Below are 13,802 nucleotides of genomic sequence, written 5' to 3' on the forward strand. Positions count from 1 at the left end.
TGTGTGTGTGTGTGTGCATGTAAGGTTTTTTACTGTCTAGGGGGGTTCCAAGCCCTGGAAAAGTCATGTGCAAGGACCATTTTCTGGGGCTCATTAGGGGAAAAGTTTAGTTTTTTGGGGTTGGAGGGTTAAAGTTAGGTTAAAATATGGATTGGGGCTACTTCTGACATTTCAGCAAGTTGCACTAACAGTTAAAACTACACTGCTTCAGGGGAAATTCTGGTATTTTTTAACCTGTCTCTCATCATCATCATCATTTTTCCCTTATGGCTTCTGTTGTAGAGAATCAAGAGATTCTGGTGTGGGATTGTATGTTGAGGCAAGCAGGCTTCCCCACAGCTTTTCAAATGAAATAAAAATGTACATAAATAATTTCATGATTGCACGTTGTGCATGACTATGTCCCAACAGAATGATGTTCACATGCTCTGCTGCAGCAGATGGAGGACTTTTGTTTATAAGTGTTTGTGTATTATTTCCAGGCTGACTTTCCATTGTTCCACCTGATAGAAACCCTGTATCTCCTCTCCTTGTCTCTGGCAGTATGCATGCGGACAGCGTCACTTTGAAGTGAGCGCACCGATGCACTTCAAACAAGATCTCACACACTTTGCCTGTATGCCAAGAGGAAAAAAAGGCTGAAAAAAGAGCTTTTCTCTGCATCCTTATAGAGTGCACTCTGATCCACCCTCTGTCTCTTCATCTATTCTTCCATTTACCTCTCAAATCCATGGCTCGGCTATGCCGCTTTTCTCTGCACATCAATGCAAAATAACTCTCTTGAAGCACCGTATGAACTGTTTCACAAGTTGTAGTATACAAGTGCTGCTGTGACCGACAGTGGGAAGAGTGTTTCACGCGCAGATGCATGCAGACACACAGTTTCAGATGTCACCACCTCAGCCTGTCACTGTGCAAGTACAAGGGAACATATTGTTTGTTTTACATCTGAGCAATTCCTTCTTTTGTTTGTGGTCAGGTAAAATATTTACTATTCATTTTTAAGAAAACATTTATATCCACTTGGGCTTTAGTTGAGTTCATCCTTGATCTTGGAAATAGTAGATGGACACAAAAGGTGTAGTATATGGACTATCATCCTATCCCTGGTGACAGCTGGCACAACTTGCATTTCCAGTTGCACTCTTAAGGTTAGAAAAAAAGTATGTCTGCCTATGCAACCAAACCCATATTTAATTTGACACACGAGGCTTCAAAAAACAGCCACACTTTACAATTGTAGAGAAAACTCAACATTTAAGGGCAACAAAGTAAAAAAAAAAAACTTTAAGAAGGACAATTGTCATCTTTGACTTTGTCTAACTTCAAAGTTTCACTTTTGTCACTTACTGCAAGTTGTAATAACCTTTTAAATAACTAAATACAGTGCATACTGCTGATATGTGAATAAGCTAGCAGAGTTTCTAAACAACTTAAAGGACCAGTGTGTAGGATTTAGTGCCATTATGTGGCTGTATTTATTATGTATGTGTTTATTACAGTATCAACACGCTGAACATTTGATGAATGAATGAGGACTGGACAATGTATACTATTTATATATGGTGATCAATATGTCTGATTTGTATTGTATTGCTTTACAGTGGCTGTAAAGTATATGCAAAATGTAGCCTGGTCAAAGCAGATGAGACACAAGCAGCGGCCCAGCAGTATCGCACTCTTCTTGTGGATTACCTATTTCCACTGCAGCGATCAACAGTGTGCGGTAAGTTACAGTACAGATTTCAGCTCTGATATGGGAATAAATAATAAATGCAGGGGCCTTTTTTGTTCTTCTAAGACTTTTTAAAGGCAACATAAAGTTGTGCATAAGAGGCTATCACAAGTCAGTTTGACATCCAACTGATGTTGCCACACAGACTGACTTAAAAAGCTTTCAAAACCGCATGCAACTCCAGACATATTTTCTGTATTACCTTCATTTCAAGCAACACTACAGCAACATTAAGAATGCATGTGCTGCTGTCACACACTCCCTGTACACTGTGTTTAATCAACTAAGTACAAGCAAACACAAAGCCAGCGGTGGAGTGGCAGTTTTTCACCCAGGACTGGTGTAATAAAATCACAAATTAAGTTTTTAAAGGCTTACGGCATTACTGTACTGTGTGTGCTGACCGTACCGAAGTGTAGAGGTAGCCCTCGCTGTTCATGGCAACGTAGAGCCCTGTCTTGGTGCTCTGGATGGCCACTATCCTGAGCCCCACAGGAATCAAGTTGAACTGCACTGCAAAAAAACAAAAACAAAAACAAAACAGAGAGGCAGGAGTGGTGTTAGAGCAATCATTCTTTCTCTTAAACGCTCACAGTGCTTCCTCGTGGCATAAAAAGACAATTGCTTTCCAGATGTCTCCTATTTCATCCTCCCTGTTGTACAGTATATCTGTCGAAGGCGGGGATAGAAAGTGTGTGAAAAAGAGAGAAGGAGAGGCAGGGAAGGATTAGGGGAGGGAGATTTAGGGAGGAATAAAGTCTGGTTGCTGGTACACCGGAGGTCAGACAAAGACAGGAGTGACAGTATGGAGAATTCCCCTGCTGGAGAGAGAGATAGAGAGAGCATAGCTTAGCAGAGAGCTTTAAGAATACAGTACATTAGAAAGTGACATTTCCTGAGCCCGCTTTGAATTCATTTCCTCTGTCCCGACACAGTAAACAGCACTTTGTAATGCAGTTCGCTGAATCCCCTTCATATGGAACCTTGGATTTCTTATGTGCATAGCTCTCCATATAAACTAGCTTTAACCTGGCCACCAAAACAGCACTCACACTGTGTGCTTGAATCTGTTGTCCTGAGTGGGGATGCCCACATGTTCTTGTAATTTGTCAGGGTGCTTTTTTTCTACCCATGCATGCAGATACTTGCCTGTGTATGTGCATGTGCTTGCCTGCGTACGCAGATGTGTGTTTATCCTTCTCAGAGCAGTGCGAGTGTGCACCATCCAAAGCAGGGCCTTATAAAATGTGACACAGTAAGTTGAGTGATACTGACAAAATGGCCTCCGGCTGCCAGCTGCTCTGTGGTCACATCAACCATATTGACCGAACGCTACCGTGACGATTAGTGTCCCTGAAGCCTTTGAATTGGATCTGGGATGAGTAAGACAACCAAAACAGATGAGCTTCAGAGGATCGGACACATTAGAGCTATAATAAAATTAAAGGAATATTTTTGGTCATTGTACTTCTTTCCTTTTTTGCCTAGAGTATGTTAGAAAATCAATACCACTCTGGTGTCTGTGCACTGGGACTTATGTGCTGTATCATTTTCTTTCTAGTGACATCCTGGAATCTTATCATCACTGAGGTTGTCAGGCACAACTATTTACATTTCTGTTTGTATTGTATGGATTACACACAAGATAGATAGAGGTGTTGATTAGTAAGTTTTAGAGGTGTTGGAAAGCATATTTTTGTACTTTTGAGTGAGCAAGGCTAGCTCCCTGTCTTATGTAAATGTTTTGTAAATGTCTGTCTTGTGAAAGCACTTTGAATTGCTTTGTTTTAAGGAGTTATATGAGTAAACACACCTTGCTTTTTTGTAAATTCTTTATGCTAAGCTAAGCTAATTGACCACCAAGTGCTGGCTCCACAGCTAACGCATAGACACATAGTGGTATCAATCTTTTCATCTAACGCTTAGAAAGCAACTAAGTGGATTCCCCAAACTGTTCAAACTATTCCTTAAATTACTTTAAATGAATGTTTACCTATCTCTTTAAAGGTCAGGTCAAATTAAACAAAAAAAAAAATTGAGCTTGGATGAAATAGTTTGGAGCTCCCAACACAATATATTCATTAGTGAATGGAATAGCCAATTCAACAAGTTCCAACTACTATATTTTAGGTTGACCATGAAAACAATCTGCCTATGAAGATCATGAGATGTGTTAGAAAGCTGAGGAAACAGCTGGTCATGGACCTTGAGTTGAGATTCTTTAATTCTAGTCATATATGATATGTTCTTATATGAGTGAACACATAGGAATCTTGTTGCAGGACTGCTGAACAAACTCTTGTTGGTAGGAATTGAGCCTGTGACACAGGTGTAACACTCTCAGTAACCACACGCCTGCCCCACTGATAGACCATTGAATCTTCCCGAAATGAGCATCACATCTGTCATAAGTCATGTTTGTACAACTCCTCCAATAATACAATTTAAGACTGTCTTGGGATCAACTTTTGTTTAAATTCTGCTCCAAAATATAGAAACCAGCATCATTATGATGCAGTTTGCAGCACATTGTAGGTTCTTTTTTTCTTACTTTGACCAATTACAAGTGTGCATTATAGAGTGACAGCTTGGTTGTCAAAATGACTGATGTCTTATAGAGATGAAAAATTCTCAGGAGTATGTTTTAGATTCATGGAGCCATTAGCTGCTATTAAACAAATCAATTTCAAATCAAAAGTTCTGCCAACATAATGGATGGAAGTTAAGTTATCAGACCAAGATAGAAAGTCAATGCTGGCCATAATGGGGAAAAAAATCCTGAAACCTTGTCAGTCTTATTTTTGATGAATATTGAGTTTTTTTGTGTTAGGAATTATCAAGAAAGATTTGGTTTCACGAGTTCTTCCACATCCTGTTGAGGGAAACTTACAAGTTACAACTATATTTAGGCAGAATGTGGGCTGAAAAGATTTTTAACATTCTTACTGCTAATGTAAGAGTAGTTACTGCAATCTCACATTAAACAGGAATAATAACTCCAGTATAAATAAAACAAAACACCGTACAGATAGTGATGTGTGTCCAATTTGAAGGTGCAAATGAAAACAGCACGTGTCTCACCCCCTCTTTCTATCTCCCTCCTCTCTCTATCTTCAGGGCCCTGCTCCTATTTGCTCGATCGATCCCTGCATCTCAAACAGTCGGTTTCGCAAATGAACAAGGTGTCACCAAAGACCGTGGCCGGGATGACAAATAGAGCAGGGCACACACACACACACACACGTCGCCTCCCTCCTTCTCACTCTCCTTCTTCCCTTCACTATTGTTTCTCCCTCTCTTATGTACACCAGCAGCCTTACCGTGGTGTTGATGACCCCGCGTGACCTGCTGCACACTGAGACACACACGGACAGAACACCGCCACACATGCAGCACTGTGCTGCCCTCAATAATAAAATGAAGAATGAAGAGAGCATTTCTCATGTGCACTTTTTTATCTCTGCATGGTGAAGTGATGTGAGAGCAGTACTTCATATATAAAGAGTTTGGATGATTCTTTTTTTTTTTTTACTCTCAAAATGTGTAAAAGAAAAATTAGAAAAGTGTGTTTGACTGCTCTGAAGTAAGCCTGTAATTGTTAGTATGTCCAGCTTACTATCTTACAACCTATTATGTCCTGGTTTTCAACATTCACTACCAAACTGTACAGGTTTTCACCACAATTAGATAATAATTATAATAATATACTTGTTTTCAGCACTTACATTCAGGTTTATGATGTTCTGTCCCACTCATTACCTAAAACAACAATGCCTGTACACATTCGAATTAAACACTGATTTCTCTGTATGTGTGTCAATCAATCAATCTTTTGTTATCAAGGATGTTGGTAGCCTGCGGCTCTTTCTAACGGAACCTGCTAGTATGCTAATAACGTGCACATACACAGGGTCCCGATCTGGTGCTTTAAAAATATGGTCACCCTATATGACACAGTATATTTTTGGGGGGGTGGAGGTTATGTAAAAAAGGTCTTGCATGCGTCTTATGCTGCTTTGATTAACATTGCTCTGTTGGATTTGGGAAATTCCTCATTCCAAATAGTGTCGCATTCACCAAACACAAGTTAGTTCTCATCCTAAAAAGTATTTTGTGTTGTTAAAATACGAAAAGTAACCTCAGTCTGAGTGGGCATGCTAAGCAGCCAAACAGGGTCGTGTTAGAACGAAATACAGTCTGATTTTAGTTGTTCATCATACATAAACACAAAATACAACTAGCTAGCTCTAAACTGCGATGCAAGAAAAATGTTGGATGCTGTTTATTTCTACATGGATCATCATCTGCTTAGGAAACTTACTTTTTACATGTAACATTAGCTTTAGCCTCAGTCTTTTAGCACAATATCAAGTATGTAGCAATCAGATGCATAAGACCCTTTCACAGGGTTCCTGTTTTAAAACTAGTCAGCTGGAAACATTAAAAAGTCGGCCCTAAAAAAACTCATGAAACTAATGTTGGCTTAATTAGCTAGCTAGCTAGAGCTGAAAAAAACAAAAAAAAAAACAGGTGATGTCACTGGCTAGAAATCAGGATCCATTGTTTCCAAAATTAGGCTTTAGGCTTCAAGTTGTAAATCTACCCATTATTGTAAACTCTGTACTGTCCCAAAATGGAAAGCTTGACAGGCGTAGCAACAGTAATGAGCTTAGTGAACGGTCAATTATTTCATCTCTTTTCTCTCTACATCCATCTCTCTTTATTTCCCCTCCCCTAGAAAGAGTTTGCTTCCTTTCTCACCCCCAATCAAAAAGAGCTTTTCTTATCAAACGGATCACATAGGGTTATGGCTGTATAATAGAGGCATCCCATCTCTCTTTTGTTTTCCCTGTTTCCCTCATCGCTCTCTCGCTCTCTCTCCGTCCTTCCATTTGACTCACTTTTTTCTCTGCAAAATCGCAGAGGAGGTCGCTGGATTAATCAAAAAGTCTTTTGAGGGAGAGACGGAGGGAGGGGAAAGGAGAAGAGGGGAGGGGAAATGAAGGGGAAGGAGGAGGGTGTTGCCAAATCAATCCCACAAGTCAATTTGAGGCTTGAGATCTCACAATAAATAAACAAGGAGAAAGTGGAGATGGAATGAGGGAGAGGAGGGGGAAGCAGTAGCAGGACACAAAGTTAAGCTGTGCAGAGGGCATCTGCAGGCCTGCACACTGCGCTGCCGCTCTGCAGCGCCGTATTGTGCAGCCCAGTTGGTCTCTACTGGAATGAGAAGAGGATTATAGTCATCTGTAAGAAGTCACACAGAGTTTAACTGCTGGACAGGCCCGCGTCCTTTATTCTATTTCCTGTTTGAATGAAGCTGAGTTGGCGAAAGCATTGTGATGTGACAGAAACTTCTAAAATGGACTCATTTCTGGATTATCTCTTAATAGTTATTCACTCATGTCGAATAAGCTAAAAGAAAAGCTAGACGAGATCATGCTCTCAAGATCAAGAATCCTCAAGCTGAGATAAGTGAAGCATCATTGTCCCTGACAGAATCAGTAACTTTTTCCTCACTGCTGGCAGAAAGCACCGTCAGCAGTTCAAACAAGCAACAGACTGGACGTAGCTGGAGCCTGTATTCCCTGTCTATAGCCAAGTACATGCTGAGAAAGGCTCCAAATTACTGTAGTAGCCATGACCCAATTCCATTCTGCATACTAATATTGTACCATACTAACCACTAGGTCTTTGAATTGGCAAGAATCTGGCAATACAACACATATCGTCACACAGGGGTTACTATTCAATGTATTGCGATATGCTGCAAAACTGTAAGCAAGGCCATATATTTTGTTTTGTAATATTGTATCAATTTTAAAAAACACTGTATCGATTACACCCCCAATGGCTAGATAGCAGTGTTGTAACGCAAACTGAGGGATATGATGTTAATGTTTCAGGGACTGTGACAGATAGAAATGCAGGAGTATAGTTTTCCTAAAATAAGATTTTTTGTAAATCGCAATTGCTTACAGTGTTGCAATAATTTGCAATATATTGAATTGTAACCCCCTCTATCGTGACACGTATCTTATCACCAGATTCTTGCCAATACACAGCCCTACTCTGAGTTTGAGCATACTCGATGTTGTCACTTTCCTAGTAATATAGAATGGATGGTAGAAATGGGAAAGATATTACTGTTTGATTCACATGTGGGAAACTGGTAACTCCGATATATTATCTTATTGGAGGACTACACCGATGCAGTACAAGTGGAATGTTGCATATCATACCAAAGTGTGAATCGTGACATCACCCATTGGTTTGTGGGATACAGTTTCGAAGCCTCTGGTCTTCCCAGAGCCAGTGAAGGTGACGTACTGCGAGTTGAGCTGCTATCATTGGCTGTGCAGTTTTAACTTGTCTGTAGCAGGATACAATGGAAGACTTAAAACTAGCGATTGAGACCATACAATCATTAGGAGACTGTTTACTGAGCTAATAAATCAAATGAGAACTTTGGTCAGACTGCAGTTTTGTATTGAAGCCAATGGAGTTCCCCCTGCTAGAATGCAGGTTTAAGACACTTCCGTGTTCGCTTCACTTCATGGACTTGGAAGCTCTGGCCATTATATATACTGTCAATGGTCGTACCCCTTCTTTGGTTCTTGTCACTCTCTACATGCTTGACTGTCAAACGAAGGCAAAAACACATTAAAATATATACATACAAAATGTTTAATAAGTTTAAGCCTAGGCTTGGCAAGGTAATAAATGATAGTTCAGCTGTCCAGTAAATGTCCATCTCAAGAGCTCAAGTTTCTCTCTTGTTACTTAAATCATCCTGATTCAACATCTACCTTTTGAAAAGAGACAGACCACTGCACTGGGATCAGCACAGTGACAATCAAATTAATAAAGTTGTAAGAAAACAAAATGAAACAGCCTCCCTCCATTCACACACTGTCATTTGTGTTGTAAAAAATGAGCTTTTAGGACTCAATAGTAGATTAAATGACTTGTAGTTGAGCTTCACGCCTGATTTCCCTGGTGGTCGATGACTCTGATGACAAGACAACTACCTTCACTCTCCTGTTATTTAACTTCTACCTCTTCCCCCAGGCTTTCCCTCTCCATAACTGATTTCTCTCAGCCTTTATCTGTCTTCTTTTCAGTCCATCTGTCTTTCCCACTTCTTCTCTTCTCCTCTCTTTCCCTGGTGCTTTCTGTCTTTTCACCCTGCCTTGTCATGAATTAACAACCTTTTTCTTATCTCACTCTGTTTTTTTTACACGTCTCTCCATTTTTCTTCCTTATTTGTTCCCTTTCAGTTCCCTCATGGCCTGCTGTCGTTCTCTCCGTCCTGTGAAACCAATACTTTTCCATCCGCGTCCATTCATCTTTGTCCTTTTTTACCCCGCAGCCTTCTCCGCCTGTCTCTTCATCACTCTCTCTCTTTATCTCTGCCTCCCCACTTTTGTATCTTCCATCCTCACTTCCCCTCGTTTGGTATTCTTCATGCTCTTCTTCTCATCCTCACGAGCCCGCTCTGGTATAGTCTTTTACCTTTACTCCTCATCTGGCTGGGAGAGCTTTAGCTTTCGATGTTCACATTTTTTCCTCCTTGAATACTGCGGCTTTCACGCAGAGCGAAGTTTCCCTCATCTGCCTTTCAAGTCTTTGAATTTTTTTTCCCTCTCTGTCCTCTGCGAAGAGGCATTATCGAGCACTGGGGAAAGTTAGACAGAGAGAACAAGTAGACTTGTTCCAGAGCAGAGAAAGAGATAAGTAAAATTTCCTTGCAACAGTGGGAGATGGTAATTACAGTGGATAAAAGTCGGCAAATCAAACTTCCTCCTTATGGCTTTCGGATGTACACACAGAGTCAATAGCTTTCATCTCTGTCTCTCTCTCTTTACTTCCCTTTCCTCCTTTTTTTCTCTTCTCCTGTTGTCTGTCAAACCGTCTGTCTTGCTGTCTCATTCTGGGTTTTTCTTTCTTCTTCTTCTTCTTCTTCTCCAAGAAACAGAATTCGGAAAGAGGCCAAATCCAGTGACAATCACACCAGCAGCTCCATCCGTCATCACTTGCTTGTCGCATTTATTCCCTTCGTGCTTTCTTTTGTGTGTTTTTTAATCTTCCTTCAGCTCCTTTGAGATCTGTTTCTTTCTCTGTCTGTTTCTTCATCTGTCAACCCTCCAAACCCCCCTCTTCTGTGCCTTTATCTGTGGTTTTCTATCACATCTGTTTGATTAGACCCATACGCTGCACTATAACACAGTAACACACAATGGAATGAACATTTAAATGACACAAAAACAAATTTGTTCGATCTTCTCACTATGAGTTATGGGATGAACACTGTTTTGGTTATTTCAAGAGTGACTGTGTTTTTGTTGTTCTGTCTGCTCTTTTTGCTGATTTGAAGTGGGTGGGGCTCAGTTGGAAAAAGGTGATGTCCTTGCACCATCAGACGTTAACAACATCTGAATCAATTGTTTGCATATGTTACAATCACTAATCACCCTAAATTAATAATAACTTTTTTCCAAACTTTTGATTGTTGGTTATTAGTCATGAACATTTAACATTATAGAGGACTCCAAACCTGGGTTCTACAGCCAGTGTTTGGTTTGTTGTCTGAGCTACTTTAGAAACATGTGGGTTCAACATGGCGGACTCCATGGAAGGTGACCCACGGCGTCTGTAGATAAAAATACTCATTCTGAGGTAACAAAAACACGATTCCTGTATTCAGATGATTATACACTGATAAAACATACCTATGAATATTTTATTCAATTTCTACTGATAGATCCTCCTAAATGTTACACCTTTAAGATGTTCCTCTAGTCTATCTTTTTTATTCTTGAAAACTATGAAATAAAATGTACTATTTCAGGTCTGTAAAACATTATAGTTGTACAAGGTGAGCCATATTTAATGTCACAGTACCAGAAATTTGCTTAAATTAAGAGCTACAATGTGCAGAATTTGAATATTTCTAAAGCCTGGTAGTAGCATCAAAAAAGACATTTTGGAAGATTGTAATTAACAGCTTATGTCATCAGAATCATCTGAAATATGCTATATAAATGTTTACATACACAATTAGGGTCTGACTTACCAAATCCTTCAGTTGTTTCAAATTCATTACCACACACATATAATGTGACTGATAAAATTACACTTTGATTTAATATTTCAAGTGTCTACATAGGAAAGTAGTTGGCAAAAAGAGTAAACGATTCAGCGTAAAGTGGCTAAAACGTGCAAAAACACCAATATAGTCCTTTAACATCACCTTCGGCCCCAATAAATAGATAATAAATCTCATCTCCCTCACCATACTCTCTCCCCTGCCTTCATTCCTCTTCCAGCTTTATTACATAACAGCTTGGAGCCAAGAGCCAAGAGCAGAGAAGGAGAGAGGAGCAGGGCGGGAGGAGGGGATGGCAGCTCCTCTGACCTCCCACCAGAGGGGGGAGACACAGTGATTGAGGAGCCATCAGCTGTGTGCCAGCTGCTCCTCCTGCTCCCCATCGCTCCCTCTCTTCCTCTCCATCATCCTCACGTTTTTCCCCTCCCTCTCACTTCCTCTCTTTTCCTCCGCCAACCCGTCTTGTCTCGCTGGCTCAGTTTTCTCTGGCGTGTTCCACCGTGCCCTCTTTCTCTTCTCTGATCCTTTTATCCTCTGTTTCCTTCCCTTTGTCGCTGTTTGCTTTAATATGAAGTCACTTCTAGCTTTGTGGCAACTTCCTCTATCGCCTAGTTATTGAAGCCCTGAGGGAACTTCATAAAAAAAGTAGTATCGCAAGGCCATACAAAAGCCAGACTTTTTTTTGCTACATCCCCTCAGTGCTTCCATACCTCCTTCCAACATTTGTCCCTACACCAACCTTTCCCTTCTGTCCAGGAGAACCAGGAGGTGAAGGCAGCTGCTGTAAAGCCAGGCAGTCCAGGAGGACAGGTGACAAGAGGGAGTCAAAGAGGGTCCATGCTCCCACCTGCTCCCTGGAGGTCATTGGTTCTGTGTAATTACACCGGGTCACAGCAGGTCACACAGGTATAAAGGAGCGTGAGGAGAAGTCAGAGTTAAAAGGGGAAACAGTGATAGAATTTTTATGTTTGCATCAAGTTAGACAAGTACTGTAGTGGTTGGAAAAAGTGTGTTTGCATTGTGTATTTGTATGCAATTGCAGAAACAATCGCCACCATATTTTTGTGCAGATCAGTAAGTCAGTCCCACAGTTAGCCAAGAACTCCATCAAGGGTCTCAGACATATATCACAAATAATTATTTATCCCATTTGCTGATGATTTGCCTCTTTTTTTTGTCTTATTGGCTAACCCTAACCCATGCACATTTTGAGGAGACAAAGGGGAGTGGAAGGTGACGCCAATAACATGTTGTCTAGATCACAACTGAAAAATATGTGTCATTGCATTATTACTGTCCATTGGCCCACCCTCACAGGCTTTAACTGCCATCACAGTAGTGTCTGAGTGCACCCCTGCACTCAGACACTACCTGAGTGCTCTCCAATGGAAATAATAGCACTGTTCTGCACAATGTCAAATTTGTGCTTTTAGGGTGAGCCGTGTCACAAATAAGACAGAACTTTGTGACATCATATTACTTGTACAGACATTTCTGTGGACAGGAAAACCTGAGGCTGAAATCTCAATGTTGGATGACTTGGAGTGTTTAATCTGTGTTTATAAGTAAAAGGTTCAGAAAGCCGACGCGAGAGCCCATTCTGCATTACAAGAGCTCTGGGCAGGTGCAGGCATCAAAGGCTATACATGTGTGGAATAGTAAATACTGCAACTTTAACCTATAGTACATGCTGTGGTAGCCTGCTAACACTAACCTGCATGAGAGATTGTTAGACATTTTGGCTGCGTTCACATGCAGCTCAAGTGATTTAGATAATCTGGATAAACTCTTATTTTATCTATCTGATTGGCTGAGTGCTAGCTGTTTTAGCCCTGAAACTACAAAAACAGGACCCTGGATACATGTCACATCAGGGGAAACTCACAAGACAGAAATGTGTGTTGATAACTAAGGTGCAAGGATGGATTACCAACGGGAATATGGATCACTGCCCCAGAGCCCCAGACTGAAAAAGCCCCAAGTTCACTATGTGGTCATTTATGGTAATGTGATGAATCATAACTTTATATGGGAATACAATAAAAGAACCATTAAAGCATAATATGAACTGACATGACATAAGTGCCTGTTTTATTACCTTATCTTGAGACCCTGTCTCGAAGAAGGCCTGTGTGTCAGATTCTAGTTTTAAGAGCTACATTTAAGCTGATATTTTGCTTACAGGTTGCATATTCTTAAATCAATTTGAATTTAATCAAATTCACACTCAGCAGTGAGGCCAGGATGTATATATTGAGTAGAGAGGGAGAGGAATCGGGGGTTAATGGGGGCCCAGCTGCTCGTTTTTGCCCCATGATCCCCAAACAGAATCTATCCGTGCCAAAGTTGTCAGTCTTGACAGTATCAGGAAACACTTTGTTCATCCAGTTTGTACACGCGTACATGATCTCTATTGGCTGTAAAAAGCAAAGAAGAAGAGGTTTTGGGGGAAAATAGGAGCTACGATTGAAATGCAGTGAAACTGAAAGCTGTCTGGTTCCAGGCCAGTTTGCATTATACGGAAAAGTCTCTGCTCCCAAGGAGACTACTGCAGATAAGCCTGACAGTCAGTGTGTTGCAGTACATGCACACACAGCTATTTCTACCCTTTCAATATTCTGTGCAGCCAGGTAGATGATTGTGCTGCTGATTGATACTCAGTTACAATGATGTCAATCACTCAACGATCCCTGCGTGAATGCATAAATAATTAGACTTGAATAAAAAGTGCACGATTGAGGAGTTTTACAGGACTTACCTGTCAACCTCCCCCACATGCTGTCCCCTGAGAATGCAAAGAGCCGAGGACAGCATTAAAGCAGATCCCGGGATTGATGGAATTATAGTTGTTATAAAATGAACCATAAGTCAAACCCACGCAAACACTTTGCGGGGTGACCTCCACTGACTGATGTTAAATACCCCGAGACACCAGGAGCGCTGTTATGCAACGGTAGT

General features: G+C 40.8%; 1 protein-coding gene across 1 annotated transcript in view; it reads right to left on the reverse strand.

Annotated features, from left to right (window-relative positions):
* Nucleotides 1-13,802, reverse strand: part of fgf11a (fibroblast growth factor 11a) — a 92,056-nt gene that overhangs the window by 27,296 nt on the left and 50,958 nt on the right. Inside the window, exon 4 of the mRNA XM_035675450.1 lies at nt 2,145-2,248. Coding sequence (XP_035531343.1) covers nt 2,145-2,248 — 104 coding nt within the window. The remainder of the gene's footprint in view (nt 1-2,144; nt 2,249-13,802) is intronic.

The sequence above is a fragment of the Morone saxatilis genome, unplaced genomic scaffold, assembly GCF_004916995.1.
Source record: "Morone saxatilis isolate NCDOM2014 unplaced genomic scaffold, NCSU_SB_2.0 Contig4, whole genome shotgun sequence".
NCBI lineage: Eukaryota > Metazoa > Chordata > Actinopteri > Moronidae > Morone > Morone saxatilis.